General features: G+C 35.7%; 2 protein-coding genes across 6 annotated transcripts in view; one reads left to right on the top strand and one right to left on the bottom strand.

Annotated features, from left to right (window-relative positions):
- edrf1 (erythroid differentiation regulatory factor 1) overlaps positions 1-14,909 on the top strand; it is a 99,149-nt gene that overhangs the window by 59,354 nt on the left and 24,886 nt on the right. For 2 of the 4 annotated variants that reach the window (XM_069899698.1, XM_069899696.1), the window contains one exon: positions 12,362-12,581. In XM_069899698.1, coding sequence (XP_069755799.1) covers positions 12,362-12,572 — 211 coding nt within the window. In that variant the 3' untranslated portion in view covers positions 12,573-12,581. Of the gene's footprint in view, positions 1-289; positions 3,233-6,398; positions 6,477-12,361; positions 12,582-14,909 lie in introns of those variants that run through there. The other 2 variants (XM_069899699.1, XM_069899697.1) reach the window with 2 other exon arrangements.
- mmp21 (matrix metallopeptidase 21) overlaps positions 1-14,909 on the bottom strand; it is a 38,627-nt gene that overhangs the window by 15,187 nt on the left and 8,531 nt on the right. Inside the window, exons 5-7 of one of the 2 annotated variants that reach the window (XM_069899705.1) lie at positions 9,262-9,519; positions 9,010-9,182; positions 8,182-8,211 (exon numbers count right to left, since the gene is read on the bottom strand). In XM_069899705.1, coding sequence (XP_069755806.1) covers positions 8,182-8,211; positions 9,010-9,182; positions 9,262-9,519 — 461 coding nt within the window. Of the gene's footprint in view, positions 1-7,567; positions 8,212-9,009; positions 9,183-9,261; positions 9,520-14,909 lie in introns of those variants that run through there. The other variant, XM_069899703.1, reaches the window with a different exon arrangement.

Genomic DNA, 14,909 nt, shown 5'->3' with positions numbered 1-14,909 from the left:
TGAGATGAGGCCATGTTCATCCTTTTAACTTGTTAATTCTGGCGGGATCAAAATTAATAAAGTCTTGTTCAATTTCTATAAATTGCATAATGACAAGATGCATTTTATTGCAGACTGAAAACATCTAATCTCATGCAAAATCTAGAAAAATAAATTTAATTTGAATCCAATGTGCTTATTTTAATGTTCGAATCAGTGATAAAATGTGCTTCAATAAGGGAAAATATTCAATGGGATTTAATTACAATACTTTAATATTACATTTTTACCTTTTTTTATATATATATAGTGGTCCTATTGATGATCACTTAACATTGGAAAACTACAAACATGCTTATTCAACGTTACTGCGGGCCACAGCAGATAAGGACGCCCCCCTACTCCAGAGAGTGGAAGTGATACTGAGTTTATTAAAACAATTGTCATCTAGTCAATGACTACAAGATGCCCTCTGATTGTCACCCTATTTCATATTAACCGCTTCAAAAATTATTGTTTCCCTTTGACGTGACCTTATTTACATAACTTTCAAAAGGCCTCTGTCATCTATGGGGCTATAATTAATTATGTGGTGTTGCCAGTGTGAACAGTTCTTCAGCAACAAATAAGTATAATTAATTCAAAGCTAATTATTTGAAGCAATAATTTAACTTGCTGTGATGTTGTAATGAGATTGTCTGAATCTGGGTGACCTAGTTTCAAGCCAATTGGTAGTTATGATCTTGCCATTTCTGAGTAAAGGAGTATGGTGAAATGATTTGCGTTCGCTACTGCTAATGGCTTTTTTTAAAGTGAAAGCAGGATTAGGTTTGGCAATGACATCTTTGCATTTCAACGGTTTCTTGAAACTTTCTACCTCAAATGTGTTTCATATGAAGAATGATGGTGAGAAACTGAGGTCTATATTCCAGCATGAGTAACTCTCAAAAAGGGGGAGGGGGAATGGAAATGATAGCAATTTACATTGTCACGATACGCTATTATTATTTCCAAAATGTACGGAAATTTAATTTCCAAATTTGTTAGTGAGCCTCTAGATCAGTGGTTTCAAACTTTTTCTTTCCACTCTCAATTGGCATAGTGATTACTTTAAGTGCTCTGTGATTAGTAAAGGATTACTTAAAGTGGTGAGTGTAGAAAAAAGGTTGAGAATCACTGACCTAGACCTAATTGTTACTAACATATTTTGCTTAAGAAAATTTGTCATTGACCCATTTCCTTAGGAGCTATGAAACTGTGCACATAATGAGTCAATTAAATACGATTAAAACTTTTTCACTCAGATAAGTAATCCTTTACTAATCACAGCACCTATGGCAAAGGTGGTATCTGAGTGGAAAGAAAACAGTTTGAAAACCACTGCACTCGACGAAATGTAAGTCTTGTAACAATAGACGATGATTGGCCCTCCATAAATAAAATTTTATGCCCTCAAAATCAACTTGCAAGACAATCTGCAATATTATAATGTGGTACTTGCAGTACTTTGCAATTTACTCAACAAAAATTTCACACCTAAATTTTATTCAGCATTTGTCCATGGGAGAAAAAAACAGGCAATGTGAGCAAAAGTGCTAGGATTTCAATTCAAAATAGGAATTAAACTTGACCTCGGGATACTTGTTATCTTGATCAGCTCTCACTCTTTATCTTTCTTGGAATATATGTTTCAGGCAGGATCTATTTCCTAGCCATTAACTTTGAGAAATGCAGGGCTTGTGTGCTGAAGCCCACTATGACATCAGCAATGACTTTCAACCAGCAATAAGGAAATAGAAATGTATCTCCAAGCTACTTAATTGGCAGAATTCTTAAAGGGGATGGTTTCCAGGCAGTTCTTCAGTGAAGTCAATGAGTTTTTAAAGTTATCAAAGGAATGTTTAGATGTTCTGTGGACATTGTGTTTTGTGTACCATGAGCTGAGGGGTATACTATAAGCATGAATGAATAGCTTATGAAACTGATTTTTGCTGTGAGTAGTTTAAATTTTTTATTTATTTTGAGGTTGAGCTCATCTGATAGATGATGTGTTCCGTCACATTCCTAAATGTTTACTTCTGTTCCTGAAATCTATTCTGGGTGACATGAGATTCTCACTGCAGAAAACCCAGATTTAGTAGTTATGGCATTGTTGAGACTAGTACAGTAATGTTTCCAAACCTGAATGAATGTAAAGTGCAGAGAAGAACAGTGGACCAGGATAGGCAATAAAGTAGAGAGTGGAGTTGGGTTGATCTTTGCCATTTAATTAACCCAAGCCTGGACGATATGTTTCATGCAAATAGAGAACTTATTTATTGATATTCAAACAGTCTACTGATGTTGAATGATAGAAATTGGGTGTTTTTTTCACAATTCTTGCTTTATTGAAAAAATCTGCAAGATAATGCACTCTCAGTTTATTGAAGATTTTATTTAAATTGTATAGTTACAAGTTGGAACTGATAATACCATTTCCTGTGATCATGGAAAGTGCTATTTAAAGTTTTTTGGTGTGTTGCACATGATATCCTTGCGTTTAATAGCTTAAATTTCTTTCATTTTCATAACGAACATATTGTATTTAATAAAGAAAATTCAACAGTATGATCTTGAAACTTTCAAGATTTGCAATGTGGATCTTGTATAATATAAGATTTTTGCTAACAAGTTGTAAGTTTGTAACTAACTGTACATAATTTGAAGCAATGCAATGTTTTCTAATAGACAAACCTGAATGCAAAAATTGTAAACCAGGGGGTCAATATTTATACTGAAATGTTAATGTATGATTTGAATGCCTAATGAGCACATATTTTGGATTTGGAATGAATGTGATTGATTGCCTTAATTAATACTTTGATGAAAATTTTGACATTATACTGTTCAGTATTGTATTTCTTTGTCTTGGGGGCTGTGTGTGAAGATTTTGGGGAAAACGGTCTTCATGATTCCACTTTGAGATTTGTCAGGTGATTTGAAAGATGTTAACTATATGGAGCTCACAGCAAATACAAGTTGAATGAAAAAATGCATATTTTTATTGCTTACAATAATTTTTCAAGGTTAGAAACTTGAATTTTATCAACTTTTATAATTAGGACTTGATGAAACCAGACTCCTGAGGGCTTTGTGACATTACAATATTCAGGAATGTGTTGTATTTTAGAAAAATGTTCACTCCTGTCAAAGGGTTTTTTTTTTAAAAACTCCCATGTGACATTTTAAAATAAAATATATTTAATAAATAAAATGCATCTACTTTTGTTGTCCTTTAAACATTAGTACAGAACATGTGTCTAACCTCAAACTGCAAGTTTTAGCATCTATGTGGTAATTTTCTAGAAAACTAATTTGGGTATCTTTTTCAATATGTGTAGCTGAATGGGTTACATTGAGAATGTTGTGTATTTTGATAGTTTGTCTCTGACATAGATGCTTATAATTTTAATTGGCTCCTTATCTTTTCCTGTTCAAATGCAGTTTTCTAATTTCCTTAAATTTGGTGCTCGATTTGGAAACCTGTTAGCACAAATTTATTGAAAGATAAAATACGAAACACTACAAACGTACAAGATAGAGAAGAACATAATGAAGACAAGCAGAAGTATTATGAGCTAGGAGAAAAAACACACAAAATACTAGCTTGGCAGCTTAAGACAGAACAAACTAAAAGAACGGTATTGGCATCAAGGAAAAAGGACAAACAAATTACATATAACCCAACGGATATCAATGAAAACTTCAAAGAATTCTACGAGCATTTATGTCGAACAAAGAACGAAGGGAAAGAAGACAAAATAGATGAGTTTCTAGCTAAAATTGAACTACCGAAATTGCAAGAGGAGCAAAACAAACTGAAATAGAGGAAATACAGGATATATTTTTAAAAACTACCAAAAAATAAAGTGCCAGGAGAGGATGGACTCCCAATAGAATTCTATAAAACATTTAAAGACTTATTAATGCCTCCTCTCCTGGAAGTCATGAACCAGATTGAAGAAACGCAAAACAACAATAATTACAGTAATACCAAAGACGGAAAAAGATCCACTTACACCAGCATCGTATATTTGGAGTATCAGCATCGTACAGACCAATATCTCTAGCTATTATCTTATAATCTGAGTTGAGTAAACTCTTAGCAAACAGATTAGCCGACTGTACTAAAAATAGTAAAACTAGATCAAACTGGATTTATTAAAAGATAAACAATGGACAATATCCAAGTTCATTAACTTAATCCATGCAGTACAAGGAAACAAGACGCCATCAGTGGCAGTTGCCTTAGATGCAGAGAAAGCCTTTGACAGAGTAGAATGGAATTATTTATTCGAAGTACTACAGAGATTCAACCTACCAGAGAAATATATTAATTGGATTAAAGCATTATAAGGGACCACTGGCAAAGGTGACAGTAAATGGATAAGAACAGAAAATAAAAGGGATAAAAATAAAAGAGAAGGAATATAAAATCAGTCTATTTGCAGATGATGTCATAGTATACTTAACAGAACCAGAATTATCAATAAAAGAATTACATAAGAAATTGAAGAAATATGGAGAAGTATTGGGGTACAAGATCAACACAAATAAAAGTGAAGCGATGCCAATGAATAATGCGGATTTCACAAAGTTTAAGAAAGAATCACTATTTAAATGGCAAACACAAGCAATCCGATACCTAGGTATTCAACTAGATAATAATCTAGACCATCTATACAAATTAAATTATCAGCCATTAATGAAGAAATTACAAGATGACTTAGAATATTGGAAAGATTTACCACCAACACTGATAGGAAGGGTAATTTGCATTAAAATGAATATCTTCCCAAGGATACAATACCTATTTCAATCATTATCAATTCACTTAACAGAGTAATTCTTCAATGAGCTAAAGAAAATAATAAGGAAATTCTTATGGAAAGAGGGGAAACCGAGGATAGCGCTAGATAAATTAACAGAATGTTACAAACAAGGGGGCTTACAGCTACCAAACTTTAAGAATTATTATAGACCAGCACAATTAAGATACCTATCAGATTTTTTTTTAATCAAACTAGGGAAAAACCAGATTGGACCAGATTAGAGCTAGATAAAATAGGGGAGAAGGTACCTGAACATATACTATATAAGTGAGGTGAAAAGCTGGTGCAACATAGGAATTCATTAGCTGCTCAACATTTGGAAGAAGATTCACGTAGAAAGGAAAAAACAAATTACCAACTACCAAAATTAATATTGACGCAACATCAACTAATCCCTTTCACAATAGATAACCTTTCCTTGAGAGAAAAGGGATTAAAAGAATATAAAATTATTTTTTGGGAAATAATTTATTTTGAACAAATGAAGTGCAAATATGGTATAACTCACGGTACAATGTTTGCATACCACCAACTGAAAACCTACTTGAAGGACAAATTGGGAAGCAGGCTGAGGTTACCAGAAGGAAGCAGTTTTGAATATGTGATTACAGACACAATGATTATTAAAATATTTATAACAAACATGTACATCAAACTGCAAGAGAAAGAATGAAGAAATAAGCGGTAAACCAAAACAAAAGTGGGAACAAGATCTAAACAAAGATAAAGAATGAAACATGGGAAAAGCTATGCTCCAGAACTATGAGAAATATAATAAACATGAGGTTACACATGATACAATATAATTGGTTACACAGGCTATATATCATGCCCCAAAAGTTAAATAAATGGGATCCAACAGTATCAGATGTTTTCGCTGTAAGGAGGAAACAGGAACAAGAGTACATGCAATTTGGGCATGTGAGAAAGTGGAAAAGTTTTGGGAAGATCTAAATCAGGTATTAAATAAAAATCACAAAAAGCAACATACCAAAAAATCCAGAGATCTTTCTTTAAGTAATATAAGTAAAGAACTTGGACTCGATTTGGATGGAGCACAAAAAAGATTTATTATGATAGCCTTAGCTGTAGCAAAAAAATATATTATGTCAACCTTGAAATCAGAAGATAGCCTGAGAGTACAGCAATGGTACATAGAAAGGAATAGAAGTATTCCATTGGAAAAAATAACAATTTAAGAAATAACACAGTATTCAAACAAATTTGGGAACCGTACATGGAACACAACAGAGAAATCCTACTGCGAACCTCCACCCCCTAAAATGACAGAATGAGAAGAAGACGAAATGAACTGACCCAGTGTGTAAAAGTAGATCCCACAATTTTCTTGTTTATTTTCATTGTGTGATGTCATTGTTTAATGGGTTTAAGGTATCATATATGTGGAACATTTAGTGGGTAGGGAGGGGGGTGGGAAGGAGGGAGGGAAGAGGGGGGAAAAGGGGAGAAAATGACACTATATTCAAGAGGGAAATGTTTGTGTATTTTGGTCAATATGGTTCAAGATTTCTCCTTTTATTCATCTAGACATGAATCATTTTCAAGGATTGACTTTTTAAGTATCGGCACACTTACAAGGGAAAATACAACAAGCGGAATATAAAAGTAGGGTGATTTCAGATCATTCTTTGTTATATTTTACATATGCAACTTCTGAGAAAATTCAAGTGGCCTATCGTTGGAGGTTTAATACAATGTTAAAAAATATGGAATTTATTGATTTTTTGAAAAAACAAATTAATTCTGTTCAAAGCAAGTTTGTATTATGGGATGCTATGAAAGCCTATTTGAGAGGACAAATAGTTAGTTACACTTCTAAAATAAAAAAAGAATTGATTATATCAGTCTTGAATTAGAGAAACAAATTGATGAGTTAGAAAAGGAATTCCAGAAAGATGCTACAGAAGATCAGAAAATGGAATTATCTAGGTTGAAATTGTCATATAATACTTTGCAATCTTATCAATTTGAATGTGTGATTAATAGGACTAAACAACGGTATTATGAATGGGGAGAGAAAGCACTTAAGGTATTGGCGTGGCAATTAAAGAAAGAATAGATTGAGGACTATTAATGCTGTTATTTGGAATTCTCTTATTACTTATAAACCTCATGAGATTAATGATGAATTTTGTTCATTTTATAAAAAGTTATATACATCTGAAGGAAAACAAGAAACTGGATCGATTGATTTTTTTTAAAATCACAGTTGAATTTACCGATATTAAAGGATGCAGATATACAGGAGTTAGAAGAACCATTTACTGATTTGGAAATTAAAATGGCTATGCTGGAAATGCTGAACCGTGATGATGGATTTTCAGTTGAATTTTATAAAATTTTTTATGATGATTTATCTACAGTGTTTGGGGATGTATTATGTCAAGTTGGAGAACATTATGAATTACCCAAGTCCTGTTCTAGTGCTTTAATTACAGTAATCCCAAAAAAAGTATCTTCATATAGACCAATTTCGTTGTTAAATGTAGATTATAAAATAATAGCTAAAATATTAGCGAATAGATTTGCTAAATTTTTACTGAAGTTGATTCATGTGTCAAACAGGTTTTATAAAGAATAGATATCCTTCAGATATTATTTTTGTGCGTGATTAGTTTGATTAATAGATTTTGACAATCTTCAATCACCCGATGGTGATATCTCTAGATGCAGAAAAAGTATTTGATAGAGTTGAATGGAATTTTTTTTTTAAGTTTTGGAGAAATTTAAGTTTGGTCCTTTCTTTATTGGTTGGATTCTGGCTCTATATAGTAAACCAGTAGCTAGAGTATTGATGAATGGTTTGATTTTGGAACCCTTTAAGTTAACTCGATCAACTCATCAAGGTTGTCCTTTATCACCAGGTTTGTTTGCATTAATGATTGAACCTTTAGCACAGCTGATAAGACAAAATATGGTTCTTAGTGTGAAAAATTTAAAAAAAATAAAAAAGAGAGGGAAGGGTATCACTTGCCCGAGAGTTCCTCTCAATTTGGACTTAAAAGTTTCCAATTTGTTATCAAGTCCTTTGTTCCAAATTCAGCAGTTAGTTCAGCATGGAATAGTGAACATTGCAAATATCAAACCATTGTTCTGATATATTTCTTTTGGGCAATAATCCATTCATTGGCAATATTGGGTTCTTCTTTTTATCCCAATCATCAACTACTTTCCAAAAGAAATTGCCTTTGAAGAAAAAAATTGATTGGTAGTGATAGGAATAGTATACAGCATTTAGATTTGAGAGGGGATGATCATTCAGCATTACTGGTGGAAATACATCTATGATTCTTTTTGGATATCCATTTACCTGATTGGTATTCACATTGAAAGCAGTCACCTATAAAGTAAATGAAAATAGTTAACAAACACAGTTATAACACATGAAGTGATCATTTACCTTTTAAATAAGGTGTCTCTATAGTAATACTTGGATTTATACAAAAAGAAACAGTATATAGAAGCTTGTGTCATTCCTGACATGGGCTTCCACTTAAGCCTTTTGCAGGTATTTCACAAAACACTGGACATCTTTCCCACACCTAGCATTATAGTGTTCTGAAATAAAGTTGTCATATTTTAAAACCAGTTAAAGTTAAGGTCATCACTGTAGCCATGAATGATAAATAGATTTCTCAAAAATCAGTAAGTTGATTTTAAAATCTCAAGAATTGAACCATGTAGCTTGCAAAAGAAACCTATCATTTTCTTAATATCAGCTTCTCAGACCAAAATTTGATGCACCTTACTGACATTTTTTAAAATTTCACTTGTTATTAGTCTTCGGTAAAGTGAGTATAGAAACAAAAAAAATCAAAGTGAAAGAAGCCAGAAAAAAAATTCAAGCATCAATTGGATAGTTGATCTCTTTGATAATTAATAATTGGCTAAATTGCTTTATCCTTGATCAAGTCAGTCAAACGTAGTTTGCCTTAATTCCATTATCAACTGCAATATAACAGCTCATACTTTCATAAATGCGGATTCATTTTGTCCCAAGTTGTCTCTGAAAGTTTCCACAGCAGCTGATGGGGAATTTTACCCATTTGTATCTGATACTTCTTGCAGAAGTTTTCTGTTACATATTTTGAGTGAAAATACTTTGCATCTGTTACATCCAGCGCAAAAAAAAACTTACATTTGAACCTTTGAAGAAATATATATGTTGGTCTCTCCTATCATAAAAAGCTGCATCAACTGGACTCTTAACACCTGGAAAACCTTCAGAAATTAACATAGGGTATCTGTTTCCCTCTGTGTCCATCGTGTACGTTTGATCATTTTCATTATCATATCTCCAATACTGCATACCTGCATAGGAGCACAAATTCACATTGAAAATAACATTACATGCTTTAACTGTTTTAAAATTTATTAATTATTAAATCACCTTTGAAGAAATAGATGGCATCTCTTGTCCATGTCCATATGTGCACAATAGCATCAATTCCATTACTTGGGAGTCCTTGCCATCCAATTGAGATTGTAATGGGATCTCCATAGCGTGTTCGATTATTACGATTTTCATAAAGCCAGTACAATTCATTTCTGAAGAAATAGGTGTTAAACTGAATCATCAGTTCCCCATATTGATTTTTGTCCTTGTGAATCCAGTCAAATATTGTGTCAAAAGGACTTTCACATATACCTAAAAAGAATAAAAGATAGTTCAAATGTGGCAAAAGATAAACCAGATTATTGGGTTAAAAGTGGGGTTGTCTCCAAAACACCCCTAATCCCGAATAAATTGATACTTATGACCATGGATAACAAGATTCTGGAGCCAGAAAGGGATCCTGTCTATCGAGGACTGTTATGAGAGGGGGAAGCTCTCGTCATTAAGAGTAATTTAAAACATTTTTGATCTGTCAAATAGGACCTTCTTTTGCCATCTTCAATTAAGATTTTTTTGAGAGCCAGATAGGATCGTCTACATTCCTGCTGCCGTGTAGAGACATGGAGGCTCTAATTGGAAAAGGGATCACATGTAGATTCATTTTGGCTACATATCTCCTGTTCCAAAACTGGGCCTTCATAAATCAAGGTAAAGATTGGAGTCAGATTTAGGAATAATAATCCAGCAGCGATGCTGGTCCAACTTGTTGTCAGGACGGCATGACAGCAGTCATTAATGCTAGATATAGGCTGGTGCAATTTAATTTCTACATCAGCTATACCTCACGTCGCAAAAATTGCATAAAGTCAGAGATTTCAGAATTGTGCTTTAGATGTGGTGTGGAGACAGGAACCTTTGTACATTCAACCTGGCTAAATACCAAGGTGAAACCCTTTTGGGTAGAACTAGGGGACATTCTGAAGAAAATGACGGGGGGTGGGGGTAGTGAAATCCACAGTACCCAGCGTTGTTCCTGTTGGGGTACATTATGGATGCGAGTCTGAGACTGTTCAAATACCAAATTCAATTCAAGTTGCCTTGGTGGTGACCAGGACATGTATAGTGGTTACCTGGAAACCTGACTCCCAGCTGAGAACCACACAATGGAACACAGAGTTGCAGAGCTGTATTCCTTCCCCTAGACAAAATTACCTATAATCTGAGGAGGAAGTATGACACGTTCGCTGAGATGTGGCAATTGTACTTGTGGTACAATGGAACGTGGGTGTGATTAACCTTCCCGATGACTTTAAAAGAGACAGTGGCTCGCACCAGTCCTGGAATGCCAAGACTGAGGAAATGACTGAGGTCCGGTTGGCACCTCCCCACTCCAATCTTTTTTCTCTTTTTTGTTTTGTTGTTTTAATGTATTTGTATTGTTATTTTCAGTAATTAATTTAGGCTTGGGTGGGGGAGGGAAGGGTGGAGAAGATGATACAAAGTTTTCTGTAAAAGGGGAAGATTGATCTATATTGTTCATAAAGCACGAGTCTGTAAAAATCAAAAGATTTTCAAAAGAAATGAGATCTAAATCTATTGCCATATTTACTTGAATAATTTAATCAACTATCAGCCATTAAGTGTAATGATGACAAGCAGCGATGTTTTTTTGCAGTATCATGTAAAATAGCTTTTTTTTTTAGACATTGTATCCTGGATCTTTTATATCTCCAATTCCAGGTTACCTGTTAATCAAAATTTGGATTTTTGACATTAAAAGATGAAAGTTTGCTTTAGACTAGAAAGCATAGAGAATGCTTTGAGAAGAAAATTCAAGATCTCACACATTTCTCGAGACTATATCAAAGCTATATATGCTAAGTAATGGTTATATTTACCCAAGTAATATATATTTGGAAATCATGCAAAAAATTAAAGGATGTGTGGGATAATGATTTTTAGTGCTATTCTATTCAAAATCAATGTAACCCACAAGAAATTATGGTTGTACAACTTGACTATTACATTGTACCATTGGTCAAATTTGACCCAGCATATTTGGTTGGATATAGTCTTTGTGAAGTGGTACGTTTTCCACATCAGTAAAGTATTTGACTTCCCACCCCCCCTAATATTTCACTGTATGGTCCAAGGGATGGTAGATGAGGGGTACTGTCAGAACAGCAAGGTCTTGATTCAGCAGTATCGCACTGGGAGGTGTGCAGGTAAATGAGAAACTTCTCCAATTCCTCAAGGCATCCCTCATCCCTACTCTAGTTCCTTTCAATTTTTCCCTCATCTCTCCCCCTCACTTTTTGCTGTCATTTGCAGCTCCTCTTCATGTACTAATTCCAGTGCTCTTGATCCATGTTCTTCTGTGCCACAAGTTTTCTGGTCATGTATTCTGTACTCCAGATAATGAAGAAGTTGCCACCTTAATTATCTTAAATCCTGCACAAATGCTTTCAGAGATCATTGCACAGGTCTCTCCATTGCTCAAAACAGAGCAGACTTGACAGACTAGATGACCTACTCCTGCTCCTCTTTCATATGTTCCTGAAACATACCATTCATTGTATTCAAGGCTACTTACAGGTTTATCATTACCTGAAAAAGATAGAGTTGGGAAGAAGGTGTTTAACACACGTGCCTTCAATGTTCATGGCATTGGGGCATATATGGGATGTTGGTAAGTCTACATTGAGAATACTGTGTACAGTTGCTTCTCTACCTTAAAGGAAGGAGGTCATTGAAGTGGAAAGGATGTAGAAAAGATTTGCAAGATGTTACTGGAACTTCAGACCTTGAGAGGATGGACAGTTAGAACTTTTTTTCCCTGGACTGTTGGGGGCTGAGGGATAGCCTCAGACATGTGCAAAATCATGAGGCCACAAACAAGATGATCAGTCATAGTCTTTTCCCCAGATTATGGGCATCTAAAGTGAGAAGAAATAGGTTTAAGGTGAGAGGGGAAGATTTCAACACCTCACTCGAGCAGGGTTTGGTACATCCACCTATACCGGTGCCCATAAAGAATGTGGTAACTTGCTTAAATGACTACTCACTAGCAGTACTCATATCAATAAAGTGTCTTGAAAGGCTAGTGTTGAAGCATATCAGCTCCTTTCTAACCATTCCAATTCACCTTTCATAGGTCTATGGTGGAAGCCATCTCACTGGTTCTACGCAAAGCCCTGGAAAACCTGGACAGCAAAGGTACATTTATCAGGATGTTCTTTTTCGACTACAAATCGGCATTGAACACCATCAACCCCTCAAAATTGATCAAGAAACTCCAAGACTGGGACTCAACACCCCACTGTGTAATTGGATCCTGGATTTCCTCAGCTCCAGACCAAAATTAGTGAAGATTGGTAAGCACATCTCCTCATCACTAGAGCACTACAGGACTGCATTCTTAACCCCCTGCTCTTCTTGCTATACTCTTATGACCATATGGCTTGGTACATAAACAACACCATCTACAAATATGCCGACGATGCCAAGGTAGTGAGTTATATAAACTGTACTCAATGAACACCCGTAAACAAATAAAGAAACAAACAAAATGACCGTGCGATACAGAGAGGGAAAAAAATGCAAGTAGTAAGACTCCTTAAGCGAGTCCCTGATAGATTGTTGTTGAGAACTGTTGTGTTCAGAATAAATTCAAAGAGAATCAAGGCTGAACATGTGTCATCAACAAACAGTGGTCTTCCTTTACACACAGGGGAATTCACAAAAGGACACACAAAGACTAACCTGGAATAATACACAACTGCACAATGAGTCCAAGTAAATCACCTCTAAACATTCTGAACTCCCAAAAGGGAATGCAAGGGTTAAACACGTGATGCCCATTCACCCACAGGAACAGCACAGCAATGAACAGAAAATTAATTAATTATTTTTTTCCCCTCTCTACCGTATAGTCATTTTGTTCATGTTTCTTTCTTTATTTATGGGTGTTCATTGAGTACAGTTTATTTTTGCATAAAGTGGTAACTCTGACAAATCTGAAATTCGTTCTGAAATTTAAAGGGCAACTTTTTCCATATGGAGTATGGTGCATGTCTGGGAATAAGCTGTCAGAGGAAAAGATGCAGATGAGTGCCATTACAATCCAGAAGACCAAGGAGATCATTGTGGACTTCAGGCACGCTGGGAGCCACACTAATATCTCCATCTACACCAATGGAGCTGTAGTGGAATGGGTATCAAGTTCCAAATTCCACATTTCCAATGATGTCACCTGGCCCCTGAACTCCTCCATCCTGATTAAAAAGGCACACCACCACCTTTATTTCCTGCGGAGCCTCAAGAAAGGTCCCCTCTTTTCCAGGATACTGAAGGATTTTTACTGCTGTACCATTGAGAACATACTCACCTATGGCATCTCAGTGTGTTGTGGCAACTGTCCCGTATCGGACCGTAAAGTGCTCCACTGGGTGGTGAAACTGCCCAGTGGGTTATCGGCACCCAATTGGCCACCATGGAGGACATGTCTCACTAATTCTGCCAGGGCAGGGCAAAAACCATTATCAAGGAAGCATCCGACCCTAACAGAGTTTTTAAACTCTCCTTCCATCTGGTAGGCTCTACAGGAGCCTCTAGTCCCGAACCAGCAGGCTCAGGAAGAGCTTCTTTCCTGAGGCTGTGACCCTGCTGAACCTTGTAATCACACAGCGCTGAGCAGTATTGCACCCATGTTGTACTGTCAGTACTTTTATCCTTGTTTGTTTGCTGGAATGCTTGCTTTTATTCACTGTTACTTGTAAATAGCACTATTCTGGTTAGATGTTACTTACATTTCATTGGTTTTGTATCTGTACTTGGCACAATGACAATAAGGTTGAATCTCATTTAATTTAAAAAATGATTTAAACAAAAAAGTATAGTAACAAGCTTAAATAACTATTGGTTTGTGGCTCTGACATCCCACCATCATGAAGTGATACTGCATCATACATCATCTCCAGCTTACCTGCCAGCCTTAACCCATGTCAATTTGCTTGCTGCCCAAACTTGCTCCCTGACCCTCCACTCAGCCCTGGGCACCCATCGCATCCATGTCCAACTACAGTCATTGGCTATATTTCGAGCTTCAGTATCATAGACCCCAGAAAACTTGCCTGCAAACTTTGGCATTTTAGCCTTTGCACTTCCTTTGCAACCACATCCTTGACTTCTGCCCAATGAACCACATTCAGTAAAGATGGGTAACAAATCACAAACCACTGGCACTCCAACGATGTATACGCAGTCCACCACTAAACTCCCTCTGGACTGACGACTGGACAGCAAAATGCCATTCCAACTCCATCTTTAAGTTTGGTGACAACATCACAGTCACAGGCAGAATATTAAATAATAATACAGGAAGGAGATTAGAAGTCTTGTGGCATGGCAAGATAAACTCTCTCTAACCCTGTAAAACAACAGAGCTTTTCATAGAATTCAGTGTAGTTGTGGGGTAGGGTGGAAGGGGGGAGGTGTGGGGGGTCGAGTCCTGAAGTTATACGGATAACTTCAAGTTCTTTGGGGCAAACATTTCCAGTACAGTTCTGGACCAACCACATTGACACAACAGTCAAGAATGCATTTCAAAGGCAAAAGAAGTTTGGCATGTCCTTCAATCTTTATACCTTCATCAGGTCCCTGTCTCCTCTTCCAAAGAAAACAAATCTGACCTATCTGATCTC

This window comes from Narcine bancroftii, chromosome 10, assembly GCF_036971445.1.
Source record: "Narcine bancroftii isolate sNarBan1 chromosome 10, sNarBan1.hap1, whole genome shotgun sequence".
NCBI classification, from domain to species: domain Eukaryota; kingdom Metazoa; phylum Chordata; class Chondrichthyes; order Torpediniformes; family Narcinidae; genus Narcine; species Narcine bancroftii.
The sequence above is the reverse complement of the archived record's forward strand: the minus strand, read 5'-3'. Positions and strand labels throughout refer to the sequence as shown.